The sequence below is a fragment of the Labeo rohita genome, unplaced genomic scaffold, assembly GCF_022985175.1.
Source record: "Labeo rohita strain BAU-BD-2019 unplaced genomic scaffold, IGBB_LRoh.1.0 scaffold_157, whole genome shotgun sequence".
In the NCBI taxonomy this organism is placed as follows: Eukaryota; Metazoa; Chordata; class Actinopteri; order Cypriniformes; family Cyprinidae; genus Labeo; species Labeo rohita.
The window spans coordinates 102755-119764 of NW_026127747.1; the positions used below are offsets into that span (position 1 = coordinate 102755).

The following is a 17010-nucleotide window of genomic DNA, read 5'->3' on the forward strand; positions in this document are numbered from 1 at the left end:
CCAATGACCCCTTTAAAGAGTTTGGTCCCAGCATACACCAATTCCTCCATTTTCTCTGAGAAGCTTAGTGGAGATGCTGGAGAGAGGAATAATGTGTCTGGTGAACGGGGCTATGGCTCTGGTGTTGAAATATGTACCAGTGCTCCGATGACTGAAATATGTTGTCCCTGTAATATGCTTCCCTGGCTGTTTTCCAGAAAATCATCCTTGGGAGTCTTGGAGCTGTTCTAATACCTCACAGCCTGTCTGTGATGGGTTCTCTGGCTAGGGCTCAGCTGGGATGGTGCCCATAAGCTGTGCTTGTGGCTGCATGGTGTTATCAGTGTCCTTGTGGGATGTGTCAACCACATGACGATTCAGGAGCTGATATGAAGCCCTGTGGTCATTCCTACTCCTATATTGTCCTTTAGCACTCTTGCACCAAGTTTGTTTGGGTGGAGGTAATCCAGTTTTAACGAGAAGGGTCTGGCTGCAGACATGCACCTGCACTCTCAGACAACTGCACTTCCGGAAGTGATGTCACTTGCAGTCGATTTTATTTTTACTTTATTTTATTTATTTATTTATTTTTTTTTTAATTGAATCTCTCAACATTTTACAACAGTAGCCAGGTGGTGAAGACAAGAAAAAATAAACTAAATTACAATGCCACTCGCAATCGTCACCTGCACTCTCAGCTACCTGCGACATCACTTGCAATCCACACAAATGGTGCATGTTGCCAATGGAGACAAGACGCTGTGGTCGTTAAACGATTAAAACTAATTTAATAGCATAATATACAGGGTCCTGCAAGTCATCTGTAGGAGATAAAAACAAGACCCGCAAATCCTTGGCCACAGAACAGCAGAATATGAACGCAATGCGCAAAGTCTCTCATTAAGCTTTTTCCTCCCGTAGAAAACCATTAACACTTGATATGGCTTAATGTATTAAGATACATTAAGTGCCATTAAACGATCAAATTTGTAATATAGTTTATTAATTTAATGTACTTCAAGGCAAGCATATGGCCATGAATGCGCAAACTTTCACTTTTATACTTGCCCAGCAAATGCTTAATGTGACAAAACGGTCTAGGATGATCAAGACCAAATTCAGTATAAACCTTACTGTTATCAAACGATATACCAGCAGATATGAACGCGCCATAAGAAAGGCATTATGTGATATTAAAAGGATCAACTCTGTATAGGCAAGCAGACGTGCCCAGAGCGTAATGCTTTAATAGACATTTTCCTCCCATAGAAAATCAATATAAACAAAAGACAATGATATAAAACAGCTGTAGAGATTATTCTTTATGGGAAAACATGAATGTTGCATTTATTCTGGGCTCGCCTGCTTGTGTGTAGTTGTTTTAATAATAAATAGGAGCATATTGAGTTTAGTCTTTATCATCTTAATCCGTTATGCCACATTATGCCACGTTTTGCGAAAGAAAAACACTATATAGCCTACAAATACATTATATTAATAAACTGTATATCGAATTTGATCTTTTAATTGCATCTTAATACATTGAAACATATTAAGTGTTAATAGTTGTCTACGGGAGGAAGACTTCATATTCTTTCGTTCATATTCTGCTTCATATTCATATTCGTTCATATTCTGCTGTTCTGGGGCCACGGATTTGCAGGTCTTGTTTTTATCTCCTACAGATGACTTGCAGGACCCTGTATGTTATGCTAAATTAGTTTTAATCCTTTAACCAACACAGCTTCTTGTCTCCACTGGCAACACGCACAATTTGTGTGGACTGCAAGTGACGTCGCAGGTAGCTGAGAGTGCAGGTGATGATTGAGAGTGACATTGTAATTTAGTTTCTTTTTTCTTGTCTTCACCACCTGGCTACTGTTGTAAAATGTTGAGAGATTTGATTAAAAAATAATACGTATATAAAATAAAGTAAAAATAAAATAAACTGCAAATTACGTCACTTGTGGAAGTGCAGGCGTCTGAGAGTGCAGGTGCATGTCTGCAGCCAGACCCTATTGGTTTTAACTGCTGTCTTCGGCCCCAGAAAAGGCTGAAGTTGTCAATGAAGTTGACTCCTTTTATATTGCAGGTTCTTTGTAGCTGTCATGATATGCTGCCTCACGAACACGCTGGAGATGTGGAGTAAACGTAAACAGCACTTTAATCAAGAAACACAAGGGGTAATCCACAGCAAAGGCTTGAGAAGACACACATAACAACGAGTAGACCCGATGGCTGACAAATGAACAGACAAGAACTTGAATACACAGCCTAGTTGGAAACACAGGTGCAACAGATTCATGATCAAACTAAACAAGGACAGAAACAAGACCAAATAAGGCTAAACAGGAAAAAAAACTGTGGCAACACAAGACGAAAAAGGTCCATAATCCTGACATATTACCCCCTTCCAGGAAGGCGCATCCTCATGCCATAAACAACATAGGGAGGTATAGATGGAAACTTTGGAGGAGGCTTGGGAGGAGGATGACAAACAGAGTCCTGGGTGGAGACGACAGAGGGAGGAACCAAGGAGACGACAGGAGAGACCAGGGCGGACCAGACGGAGGGAGGAGCCAGGGAGATGACAGAAGAGACCATGGCAGACCAGGCGGAGACAGGAGGGACTTGGAGCAGGAGGAGCCAAGTAGGACCCAGGCCACAGCCATGAAGACAACCCACGGTAGAGCCGACAGAGGGAGGAGCCATGGAGGAGGAAAGGCTAACAACTCCAGGGGAGTGACCGACGGTGGCGGAGCAGGTGGTGGAGGAGTCCGAGGCGGAGACGGAGAGCCGATGAGCCAGGGTGACGTTGAGAATCCATAGAGCCGAGGTGGAGCAAATGGCCCTGGCGACTGATGCGGAGGTGTGGATCCGGGAAAGAGGACCAAGGTGGAGCTGGAGGAATTGAGGAGCCTGGCGGAGACGGAGGGACGAAGGGATAGGTCGCAGCCGGAGGAGTGGAGTCCCGAGGTGCAGGATGGTTGACACCAGACCAAGGCTGAGCTGGAGGGACAAGGGAGCGCGTTCGAGCTGGTGGACTGCCGGTATATGGTGGAGAGAAGAAAGCTAGGAACCATGGTGGAGCTGCTGGGTCGATGGGTCAAGGCGGAGTCCTGAACTCTGAGGCTGGAGGCGGAGACAAGGGATCCTCTAGCCGTAACGGTGATGGAGACTGGCTGACCCGTGGTGAGCCCACCGCTCAGTTGGAAGGCTGAGGTTGAGCAGAGGGTCTGCCAGATGACAGCTGAGGAGGAGGCAGGAGCAGGTGGGAGGGCAGGCATTTGTGAGCTTCCGGGCTCTCGGGGATGCCCTTAGGAACTTGTGCTGCATCCCAATGTTTATACTATCCATCCTAAAATAGTATGTGAGATTACAGTAAGTGTGTCCCAAATCATAGTATGCTGAAAAGAGTATGCCAAATCTCCCCGGATGGTCTACTATTTCAGGTCGATTTTTGAAGTGTGGATCTGTGCACATTCCAATGGCTAATATTGTCCACAAACCATTGCATTTTGGCAAAGGTTTCGGTCCAGGACTACAAACACGAATAAACATGGCGGATGTGTGCGACCGGCGGTTAGGTAGAGATGTTTAGAAAAAGGGGTTTGAGTTACCAATAATCAACATTTAATATATTGGTAAAAATATTTATTTAATGTTATCTGTGTTATATTTCATCTGCACCAGCAGTGTGAACTTTCATAAACGTTGTTAACTTTTAAATACATCATTATGCAGAAAATATAAGCAGAGTTTTCGGCTTGAAAGACACAGCAAGAGTCTTTCTTTGGGTTAAATTCAGGAACAGGAGCCTCCTCTAGGCAGTACGTGAAAACCAGAGCCCTCTCTGGGCAGGACATGGGAACCGAAGTCCACTCTGGACTAGACATGGGAACGGGGGTGACAGAGGGCTCCGAAAGAGGAGGGAGGAGAAGGGGCAGGTCGGCCCACAAAGCTATAAGGTCCATGTCAAATACCCCCTAATCCTCAAACAGTCCCAGTTTTTCAACCAGCTCACCCTCAGCCATGTTGCAGTGGGCAGAGCTCCTCTCTGCAATAACACTGGCCTCAGCATACTTCCTTCGTAGCGGGTGTTGTAGCCGGCTCACAAACGGAGGTAACTGTGTTTGGTCGGGTCTTCTGTCACAGTTTTGCTGCTGGAAGGACGCAGGAGACACAGAGTAAGCGATAACAGTCCTTAATGGTAGCAACACAGGGGATAAATCCACAATAGGAACTTGGAGAAGCACACGAATGTAACATGTAGACCCGACAGAGGAGGACTTAAATAGTCAAATCAAGTTAAATTCAATTCAAGTTTATTTGTATAGCGCTTTTCACGATACAAATCATTGCAAACCAGCTTTACAAAAAAATAAAGTTTCTACAATATATTTAGTAGTAGCTTACTAGTGGTGGCTATGTTAAGTTGACGTACACAATGCAGAGATATATGGTAAAGATCAGTTAATGACGTAATCAAACAGACAATGAACACTTTTAACAGTAATGAATGATATGTTGCAATCAAAAGCAAAATTTGACAGTGCTGTATATTGTTTCTGGGTTGGCATGATCTCTTAGGCGTTCTGGATCCAAGTCACCTTTATTTATTAGCGCTTTTAACAGATTTTACAGATTGTGTCAAAGCAGCTTTACAGTATTAAATAGGAAATAGTGTGTCAATAATGCAAAAGGACAAGTGTAAACACTCAGTTTTCAGTTAAAGCAGTTCATCACTGAATTTAGTAATGTCATCATCCATATACACGGGGTAATTGGGAGCACAGGTGCACAGGATAACTAATTAGACTAAACACGGACAGGAACATGACCAAATAAGTAGAAACAGGAACAGACACAGGGGAAAAACTAGACAGAACAGGTCCATGATCCTGACAGTAGCCATGTATTCAGCCCAAGCAACCATGAAAACATGTTTGACCTTTGTACATTCACTTTGTAGACACGGTCGGTACTTCTGCAGCAATGTAGGACGATTTTGAAGTTGGAGGAGAAAATGAGATCGGAGTTTTTTGACATACCCTAACTGTCATGAACTAGAATACACAGAGTTCATGCAGAGCTAGACAAGACGAGCATTTAAGTTTGCACTTTGGCAAAGGATTATATATATATAATGTTATCTGTGTTATATTTCATCTACAACAGCAATGTGAACTTTTATAAACATCCATTTGGTCGTTAACTTTTAAATACATCGTTATGCAGAAAATATGAGCAGACATATACTACTTCTTATCTCTCCAATATGGTAGAAAGTTAAATGAAATGAAATGTGGAGGGCAATAACTGTGACAAAATGATTGACAGGTCAGTTTACAGTGAACCGGTGCATGTATTGATGTGATAGAGCGTCAGTTAAAAACGTAGATGTTTGACTGGATAGTATGTCCCAAAGCTTGCCTACTCTTCTACTACACACTCAAACGTGTTTTACTTTAAGGGCATAGTATAAGTAGGCACATTGGGACGCAGCATCAAAGATGGAGCTGGAGTGTTTTGGGAGGTATAATGTTTATGAAAGTAATTCTGACACCTTTGAGACAACAGACATTCGTAATATTACAAAGACATTTACAAACCATAAAAGAAAAGGAGGTTAATCAATACACTGTAATGTGCACATGCAGTACCAGTCTCACATAGTAAAAGTTTATGTAATTGATTCCTCAGCCTCTTGTCTACTATTGTGAAAGACATGAAAGAGATAAATGATTAGATTATAATATAAAGTTCCAGTTATCTTTTTATTTTCTTCCTGTTTTTCTATTGATTTGCATCCTGTTTGGGTCACTATGCATTGGAGTTTTTAAAATGTATCGCCTCTAATGAAGGCTTTTATATGCTCTATTTGAGTCTCATGGATGCATGTTCTCATTTCACAAGAAAACAAACACTAATATATTTTTCTGTTTTGCACCCTTCCCACAGCACCCAGATATTCTCTTGGATAATATATTTTTGTTCATTAATACCTTTTATTTTACAGATATGTATTTTATAGATAGCAGATATGTAAGGTAATGGTATCAAACCTGAGCAACAGAGAATGTTCAAAAGTGGGTAATAATAATAGTAAATGCCATGATCCACCTCTAAAACCATATTGATCCTTGCACTCTGTTTAAAACGAGTAGTACAAATGTAGCATTATTCATTATTCTACGTACAGTGGTGAACATGGAAACGTTAACATTTCAAATATTCGAAGTGAAGTATCTTTCTATTTATTCAGTGTGTGTGTGTGTGTGCAAATTTATTGGGTACAGACACATTATTCATGATGATCTGATACATCTGTGTGGTTTGTATCATTATCAGTTGCAGCAGGTCCAAAAAAACACACAAATAACCAAAGAGACCAAAATGACTCACGCACGCACACAAAGGACATAAAACAATACCTTTATTATCTACATTGAGAACCAGTCACACTTGAGGTCAATGACAAGACTGAAGGTGTCATGTCTTATTTAAGAACAACTGATAGTTTAGTTTTTTAAATATATTTAATTAATTAATTAATTAATTTTATTTATTTTTTTATTATTATTTATTTATTTATTTTTGTGGTCTGTTCCTCACAGCTACTGTATGACATCCAGAAAATTGGAATATAACATGAATTATATGATACTTTTATGGAGATGTTTTATTATTTTATGGCTTATAAACCTGTATGACTGACATGACAAGAGGGTGTGTAAACGATGACAGAATATTAATTTGTTGTTAACTATTTCCTAAATCTCTCTGTCTCTTGTCTCTCTCTACTGTGTTCTGGACGCTCAGAGACAAAATGTGATACTACTGTTGCTGGAAACTGCTGGAAAATAGTGGTTGCCTGAGGAGCCTGTGGAGGACAAAGAGACGGTTACAGAAGGAAGGACTGATTCTTTTATTTAGTAAGTTGATGCAGAGAGATATTTTGCATTGAGAAATTTTATACATTGATCATATCATCTGGTCACTGCTCAGTTAGCTTTTCATTTGTGTCTGTCCATGACATTATCATCTTCTGCTTTGATGATAACAGATAGAAGGATTATAGATATAAAGGATTATAAAATATTAAAATGTAGTTGCAAATGACACAACTGAGTTCTTGGACTTGGCTGGTGTGCTGCCATGACACTGATGCAAAAACTGTCCTTGGGATTATTCGGGTTAATTACACTTCAAAAAAATATAGAATAATAATAGTTTCTTACTTAGTATTTAAGTTTTTCCATTGCAAATATTTAAACATTCTTAAATCAAGATAAATTTCCCTGAAACAAAGTATTAAGATCTTGTACACAAAATGTTATTGTGAAACAATATTTAATTGAAATACAAATGTGACTGCAGTGCATTTGTGTTGCTTTATCAGAGTATCAGTTCACAATGACACAAAGTGAAGATGACTGATTTTACACATATTAGCTTAGGCCAAATATTAACTGATCAACTGTCCGCTATAAACATATTTATTCAAGATCTTACAATTATCCCTCAAACTCTATTCTACATTGCTTATGTCTGTCAAAAGACAGCTATTGTCCTTGCTGTGAACAGATGTTTAATCATTTTCATTGTGACAACAGTTTTAGGAACACGTGATTTTGATAGTCTAGACCAGGGGTGGCAAACTCTGCAGAGTTCAGCTCCAAATTAAAACCTGCCTGTAACATTCTATTAACCCTTCAGACCTTGATTAGCTTGTTCAGGTGTGTTTGATTAGGGTTGAAGCAAAACTCTGCAGGGCTGCGGCTCTCCAGGACCGACGTTCGTCACTGGTCTAGACATTTAGGCCTGCAACTAAATTCTCATTATGTAGCAATTTAAAAGAGAACCAGCTCTCATTAATGTAGTTGTATACTGTTAGGTTAGGGTTAGTAGAATAAGTTGATGTGTACTTGCAAAATTACTATAGACAATAGAAAATATGTGGGGAGACTATCAAAAATGAAGAGTCATTGGATATTAAGAAGACATAATATGCTAATGATTTATTGTGTTAATGTGAAACGTTCAGTACACATCAAACTGTTTTTTAAACAAGTCATTCTGCTGCTATCTATGTCCCTGGCCAGTTGTCTATTTAAATAAAACAAAAAATAAAACTCCTGTCTCTGAACCTGTCAAACTTATGCTTTAAAAACATTCATTCCTTCTGTGTTCTCCTCCATTCATATTTATATTGGTGATAAATACATTTTAAAAAAAGAAATTAAAATGTTTTCTTCATCAGTTTAGTTTAACAGTTATTATAATTGATTATTAGGACTAAATCTTTAATGAAACAGAGAGAAGATGAGAGGAAGGATGGAAAATGTGAGTGAAAAGCAAAATAAAGGGAGGCTGGTTGAGCTTCTGAAACCACTATATTTAAGAAATCCCGGCAGGTCACTGCCTATCACAGAGCTGATCCAGTCCTGGTATTGGGACACTCTGGTGAAACCGCTAGGGTACTTGGATGCCGCACACTCTACACCGAAAATCATTGTGCCAGACTGAATCCACTGGGGGTCCTCAACGACCATTGGACCTCCACCGGCTCCCTGCATGGATGAACACTTCACATTTATATCATGCCAATATACTGAGCATCTGTAAACGGACAGTGAGTGATATCTTACCTGACATGTGCCTTTCCCACCCTCGGCTTGTCCAGCACACATCATGTTGTCTGTAAATGAGCTCCCATAGACAGATTTACAGTAACTGTTCCCGACAACTCGTATCTTCAACTGTGTTTGGAATAGTGGTGTCTGTTGCATAGAAATCAGTGTAAAAAGACAAAGTTTTAGGACCTATTCACACCAAGAAAGATAACTATATTAAACTAGAATCATTAACCAATGGTTGACTGCAAGTTTTAGGTAAACCCGGGCTCACATTACAGGGTTTTTGCCCGATTTTCCCCTCCTGAGAATCGGAGCAAAAATCTTGTCGAGCACCTTGATTGGTCCCGATGTTCTGCACGGATTATCTGTAAATGTGAGACATTCAAAGATCGAATCTTGCACTTCCCGATCTGCTCTCACACAAAACGGGGCCGTCCCAATCATGTCAAACATGTTTGATATTAAGAATTTTAAATCGGGATGGTCACGGCTATGATTACATCAGTACTTTCACAACAGCCAATGCACGACCGCAAAACAGCTCCTGTACAGTCCATTGGATAGTGGACATGGAGGAAACTGATTCTTATGTTTTTGTAGTAACACTGTCTGTATAATATGTTGAAAACATACCACAACCGCATGGAGTCCGTGAGACTTTTGGGGTTTTAGGGGTTTTGAGCGAGCCGCGGCCGGCGTTTCCGGGCTGAGGAAGCAGATGGAGCCTTGGACCAGGGGGGTTCGTTTGGAGCGGGGCAGGCGGTCTGAACCGTTGGCGCAGCATATGGGGGCTCCCGGCGTGGTGTGAGCTGACACGACACGGTGTGCTTCAGAGGGGGCTGGACGACGAGACGTAATCCTCCTTGACTTCGAAATCAGATCCATTTAAATAAAGGACTACATTAATCAGCAACGGATTGTCTCTTCGTCCAACCCCAGCTGAAAACACGCACCTAAGGCAGCGTCGTGCCAGCTCAGCTGGTTAGCTAGCTCAAGGAATTCCTCCACATACCGCTCCAACTTCCGACCGCCTTGCCGCAAAAGCCACAAAGCTGCTTCAGCCCTCATGTTGTTTGTGGTCGGTTCTTCTGTCACATCGTCGTGGTGTGTGGGGAATGAGGATTAGGAACGAGGAGCTCAGAACATAGAGTTTATTTAAATAATCCACAGGAACGAACAGGAACAGCAGGGAATCCATACGTAAATAAAGCGCACGAGACTTTAAGAACCGACAAAGACACGGGGAACAGAACCAAACTTATAAACACAGACTAATCACAGGGAGACAGCTGTAATCGATTAAACAGTGACGTAATAATTAAAGACGGAACAGGAAAGACCAAATAAGGGCATACATGGGGAAAAAAACACAAAACAGTCCACAGGGGTGTGACACTCCACATATAAGACCTCCATTTAGAACATGATGAATGCTTGCTTGCCAGGGCCAAGACCCCTCAACTGCAATTTGCCTCCAACAATCTTGGTGTTAAGGGGGGCTCGGCCGCACACTGATGAGAAAAAAGTGAGTATTCAATGTGGGAGTTGAGATCAACATAAATATTTGTAGTATTTTTTTTTTTTTTTTTTTTTTTTAGCTTTTATTTAAATGTAATAACTTGCTCCTCTTTGAAACCCCTCCTCTCCTAACACCGGTGATAAGATCTAATAAATTCTAAATGGATAAAATCTTATATCTCTTTCTCACTGAACATGCATTTGAATGGTCATTAAGAGTGCAGAAACTTACCATCTAACTGTAGGTATTTATTATTAGGATTAACCCCTTGAGATGTACCATCTCATTTTCAAGGGGGTCCCAGAACACAATGCAATACAATCACAACATAAAACAAAACAAAACACACATTAACGATACATCTTTAAACAACACTAACACAAACAATAATACAGAGAGGAAAAAAAAAACAGCACCACAAAATTATTAACAAGCCATTAAAAGCTAGTAACGAATATACAACAAAACCTAATACAAAATACACTGATCAGTGGATCCAATACACACACACACACACAAAAAAAAAAAAAAAAAAAAAAACAGGACCATTTTCAATAGTAATTGTAATGTACAAACCAAAAAAACTGCTTTATCAGAATATCAAACTGTGAAAACAAAGTTTGCTTAAACATCTTAAATGATGTAATAGTTTGAATATGCACAGGTAAATTGTTCCAGTCAATAGGGGGCTTTAAACATAAAAGCTTTTTTACCAATTGTTTTTTTGACACAAGGAACAAAGAAATGGGTCTGAACAGAATGTCTAACTTGATAATTTGAAGAAAAAGGTACAAAATATTGTTGTAAATAACTAGGATAGTTAAAATAAATACATTTGAAAAGAAATTGAAGCCAATGAATATGTCGTCTTGTATGCAAAGACAGCCACTGGAGTGCATCATACATTATACAATGATGGGTATAAAAAGAACATCCCAAAACAAATCTGCAAAGTCTATTATATACTGTGTTAAGTGGCGCAAGATCTAATTTTGATGCAGATTGATAAACAACATCACAATAATCAAAAATTGGAAGTATAAGTTGAGAAGCAAGTTTCTTACAAACACTATATGAAAAACAATAGCTAGATCGATGTAATGTACTAATTCTAAAATTCATTTTAAGTAGAATATGATTAATATGTGATTTGAAAGAAAGTTCAGAATCATTAACGGTAAATTATTAACATAAATAGAAAAAAGAAGTGGTCCTAGTATTGAACCTTGGGGCACGCCTCTTTGTTGAACCAAAAAATCAGACTTACTCCCATTTAATACTACACACTGTTTTCTATTATGCAAATATGAATTAAACCACCTAGTTGCATTTTCAGATAAACCAATAGCATGAAGTTTATCTAAAAGTAAATATTGATCAACTAAATCAAAGGCTTTGGATAAATCAAGAAAAATCGCACCTGTGAGTTTACCATCATCAGCAGCTGATAACACATCATTAGTAAAGTTAAGCAGTGCAGTAGTTGTAGAATGATTGGACCTAAAGCCAGATTGATAGGGTGATAAAATATTATTAATACTTAAACAATCAGAAAGTTGTTTATATATTAGTTTTTCAAAAACTTTAGATATAGAACATATTATAGATATAGGTCAGTAATTACTGAGTTCAAGTACAGCACCTCCCTTGAACAATGGAGTAATACGTGCACATTTCCAAATAGCAGAGTAATCAATTGTGTAAGATTTAAACTATTAAATATATTTTTTTCTTTATCAGATGATTTATCCAACCAATTCTTGTTGAAATCACCAAGCAATATTATTTCGTTTTTATCAAAAATAGAATTAATTGTAGAAAACAGACAATTAAATGACTCCACTGGTGAAGTATATGCTTCCAACAGTTATACTTTTATTTGAATGAAAAATTACCTTAACAAAAATACATTCACAATATAAAGAATCAACTGAAGGTATAATCAACTCAGATACAAGACCAATAGAAACATATATAGCCACACCTCCACCCCTGGAGCACCTATCATATCTATAAAGAACATAGTTGGTTAAATTTATCTCACTGTCTGAAACACTGCTACTTAGCCATGTCTCAGAGAGTGTGACAATATCAGGCTTATTTAAATCAGTCCAAACATAAAGTTAATCAATTTTGCGCACAAGGCTTCTAATATTCAATTGAATTATTTTTAGCCCTTTATCCTCATCCAACCTGAAAATATAGCATAATAATAATGACACTGATCAGGTATGAAATCAAAAAACAACTGAATCCAAAAAAATATTACAAAGGTGTAAAAACTGCAAAAAAGATAAATCACAACAAGACAAACAAACAACACACATAAATGCAAAAAAACAAATAATACCACAACACCCCTCAAGAGCGACCCAGTGTCACAGTTTGTCTATTTTTATTATGGACTATTAGTTTTGTTTTCATGGACTTCTGATTGGTTGTCTTTAGTCACATGTTCTCCTTTGTTCTGTTTTCCTGCCACTTTTCAGTTGTCAGGGTAATTCATTTAATCAGCTCAGGTGTTAATCATTATTTCATTCATTTGGCTTGTACTTAAGTTCCTGTCTGCTCACTCTTCAGTTGTCTGGTATTGATTGTGTTTTACGCACACTGTTAGGCCTTTTGAGTATTTTGGAGTTCATTAATAAACCTTGTTTTAGTTTTCATCATCTTCATCTTTGGACTACCCTGTGACAGAATACCAGACTCAAGAAATGAGGAGAAAACGGAACATTGCTTCCATTAATATGGCCCCGATGAGGGGCAATATTTTGTTGGAAGGAGGAACTGTATTTGTGTTCCAGAATGGCTGAGACCTGGAGCTTTACGTGGAGGAGTTGCTTGACATCTGCCATCTTGCCATCTGTGACAACGTCTGTCTGATGGAGGGATTTCTGTGTGGACTGGACGAAGATCTCCGCTTTGTCTTGCCCCGTGGAGATCGCTGCTGGACTTTGGAAGCTTACATCAACTTCGCACTGTGGATGAACGGAAGACAGCAGCCTCGTCCAGCCACATCACACTGATGTCGCACAGCCAGACCCAGAGCACAGCCCACCAACTTTCGTCACCGTGAGGATGACAGTGCCAGAGCCCCCCGCAGTCGGAGAGCTTCTACTCACCGCGTGCACAGAGCCTGCAAACACCCTGGAGCCGAAGCCCCAATGTGAGTCTGACCAGCGGTGTGAGCCGGCAACAGATGTCCCAGTGAGAATTTTGGTGGCGATTGATTCCGGTGAGGATTGGCTGATCGACTGGGACACTGAAATACTACCTCCCTCCCTTCCCCACCCTGAAATATCTACATTTCTTCATTATCGCTGGTTTTAGCCAGCTCAGAGACTGATTCTTCGCTATGCAAGGACTGTAAACCATTAGCAGGCTCCTTCCTCCTCCGGCTCCGCCTCAGTCCTCGGTCACACCAGCTCCGCCTCAGTCCTTGGGCACTCAGGCTCCACCTCGGACGCTCGTCACCGCGGCTCCTCCCAGGCCTCCTGTGCCAGCAGTGTTACCCGACTCCATCAGCTCTCCGTCTTCACCTTGGGATCCCCTGAGATTGGCTCTGTCTCCATCGGTCGTCCCACGGATGTCGTTGGCCACACCTCCACATTGGCTCCTCCCTCCATCAACGCCGCCGTGGGCTGTCGTCTTCTCAGTGCTCTGGGTCTGCAGCTTCTGGCCACTCCTCCCATCATTGCCCCCATGGATGCTCCCACCATCTGTGCCTCCGTGGAGTCTCTGCCTGTCTGTCTGCCTGCCTGTACTCCCCAGCTCTCTGCCTGCTCCTTTCCAGCCCTTCTCCAACTCCTCGACCTCCTCCAAAGCCTCCACCCTACCTCCATCTTCTCCTGTTTCTTGTTACGGCGCGAGGTCGCGCCTTCCGGGAGGGGGCGTTCTGTCACAGATTCTCTATTTTTATTGTGTTCATCTTTGGCCTACCCGTGACACCCAGCTACACCAGACTCCATAACCCAAGGTATTCCAGTGAGCAAACCAAATACAAAAACCATCAAAAAGAAAAATAAGAAATTCTCAACTCAAGCTACATTATTAAAAATAGCAGTGTAGCTTTAATAATAGGGACAAAATGTATACTAAACAAACAATAACTTCAAAATCAACATTGCCAAAAAAAAAAAAAAAAAAGCTAAAAGCTATCTCAGTCAAAAATGAGATAATGATACTGAGTGAATGCTCTCGACACATATTATATGTCCATCAAATACTTTTTCTTCAAACTCGCTAAAATACCAGCCTCAGCCCAATCGGTACTTACATAGAAACCTATACATCTGAGCCTGATAAAAAATGTATTTTTTAAAGAAAGACATCAGATGCATTTAGCTAGTTTTGCATCTGAACTCTTCATATATAATTTCTCAACAACAACCAATAATAATATTAATATGCGATTGTATTTCAGCAAACTTCATTTAGCCCAAAAATCATCAAGTAGTAGCATCAATTCATAGTCATTATCCTGAGGAAATCTAAGATGACATGAAAACAGCTTCAGCTTCTTTATGGCAGTTGAAATTTTGCTGTTTGCCATCAACAACAATACATAACGTGCTAGGATAACGAAGAAAGTATTTGATATTAAGTTCCCGAAGCTTACTTTTAACAGGATCAAAAGTCCTGCGCCTCTTCATCAAGTCAGCACTGAAGTCCGGGTAGATATATACGTTAAGGAGATTTTAAAAAAACGTTAAGGAGCTTAACCATAACAGGCCTCGGACTAACTTTGCCGAGAGCTATGAGCCCATTCAATAATCGGTGGAGTGGGAAAGTTATCTCGTCCTAGAAGTTGTGGAATCAGCCTGGACATAAAACCGGTGATATCATTGCCTTCCAACAATTCCTGTACTCCAACAAAGCGAAGGTTATTACGCCGGCTTCGATTCTCCAGATCGTCAACTTTGTCGATCAAGTAGGAGTTACCCTTCTCCAGTTGTTGAATCCGAGTAACACACACTTGCACGTTGTCCTTATTAGCGCCAACACGCTGCTCTAACAAGTTAACTTGATCTCCCAAAGTACTTAAAGAGTTCTGAATGCTGCTCAAACTAATAGAGTCCAATTTTTCATCAGAGTGAGTCAGCATATCCGTCTTGATCTGTTAAACAGTGTCCCACAAAGTTTGTAACGTAATGTGCCGCTCATCCATTGTGAAAAAAAGAGCGGAAAAACTTGTGGGTATAAACAAACAACTATCTAATAACTTGTTGGAAATCAAATCAAAAAAATAAAAGAAAAACAGACATATCGATTCACGAAAGGGAGATCTTACACAGCTACTTTAAATAGCAGTTTGCAGGCTTGAGCTTGAGAGGCGTTCGCTCACGCTGCGGCCATCTTGAATTGGCAGAGGGAGCCTATTGAAAAAAGGAAGGAAAGCTAATAATTAAATACTGAAAGAATTAGAAATGTTTAAAATTACAGAGTTGCTAACTAGTTTGAACAGACTACAATCAATATTTCACATTCACATCAACATTGTTAAACAGCGCTGTCATCATTCTAAAGCTTTGTGACTTTCTTTCTTTTGAAGAGAACAAAAAGAGAAATTCTGAATGATGACACTAAAGCAGTATAAAGTACACTATCAAATGGAAACCACATCACAGTAAAAACCTGTAATTTGATTAACTATAAGTTACAGTACCGTAGTGTAAAAAATATATATATATGATTACATATATAATATTTAATTGAACAAAACGTTTACTTTTACTGTAAAATAATAAAACACTGTGGGTTTTGACTTAATATCTCTATTGTATTCAGCAATACATACTTATTAAAATTATCAGTTTTTGTTAGTTAAAATATGAATCACTCTGTAACTCTGTAGTTGTTGGTTTTATGGTTAAAACAGTAAAAGAACAGGTAACACTTTGGAATACAGTTCCATCATTAGTGAATAACTACACAGGAACAAATGACTAATGCACTATTAACATTCTAGTAACTACTACTGACTAGCAAGAAATTCTGATTAACAAATAAGTAAGTAATAGTGCTCAGTTGAAAGTAGTAGTTCACTATTAGCTATTACTATTATCTCCCAAAGAACTACTAAGAACTACTACATATGTTCATGTTCATAATTAATGTGAATGATGCAAAATGTATAATTAATTCTAAAGTAAAGATCATGGTAACCCACTATTAATGACTCAGGTAATACCAAATACTTCAGAAGGAATTACTTTTTTTTTTTTTTTTTTTTTTGGATCCGTATTCTAAAGTGAAGATCATGATAACTCTCTGGTAATAACTGAAATCATTGTAAGCTATTGAGGTATATGTAAGGTTTTGGATAGTAATGACTCAAGTGTTACTACATACTTAAGGAGGAATTACTAATTATTTGGATCCGTATTCTAAAGTGAAGATCATGGTAACCCACTAGTAACGACTCAAGTGTTACCAAAGCCATTGGAAGTATGACTATCCAGAACCTTACAAAAACCTCAGTAAGTTTTTAATGAATTTAGTCATTACTACTGGGTTACCATGATCTTCACTTTAGAATTAATTATACATTTCACATTATTTACATTAATTATGAACATGTATGTAGTAGTTCTTAGTAGTTCTTTGGGAGATATGAAAAAATAGTAGTTACTGATTTAGCTAATAGTGAACTACCACGTTCAACTGAGTGCTATGACTTACTGATTTGTTAATCAGAGTTTCTTGTTAGTTAATGTTGGTTACTAGAATGTTAATAGTGCATTAGTCATTTGTTCCTGTGTAGTTATTCATTAATGACGGAACTGTATTTTAAAGTGTTACCAAAGAACGCTCATGACACATCACATTTGATTGCATTTTTATTGAAATAGTTTGTAATTTTAATTTGAATTA

General features: G+C 39.0%; 1 protein-coding gene across 1 annotated transcript; it reads right to left on the bottom strand.

The window, feature by feature from the left end:
• Nucleotides 1-3965: 3965 nt before the first annotated feature.
• On the bottom strand, nt 3966-9686 carry LOC127158565 (transmembrane protease serine 9). The gene is made up of 5 exons (XM_051101647.1): nt 9572-9686; nt 9252-9457; nt 8631-8762; nt 8296-8552; nt 3966-4182 (listed from the first exon to the last, which is right to left on the bottom strand). The coding sequence occupies exons 1-5, from the start codon at nt 9684-9686 to the stop codon at nt 3966-3968; spliced, it is 927 nt and encodes a 308-aa protein (XP_050957604.1).
• Between the last annotated feature and the right edge of the window lie 7324 nt (nt 9687-17010).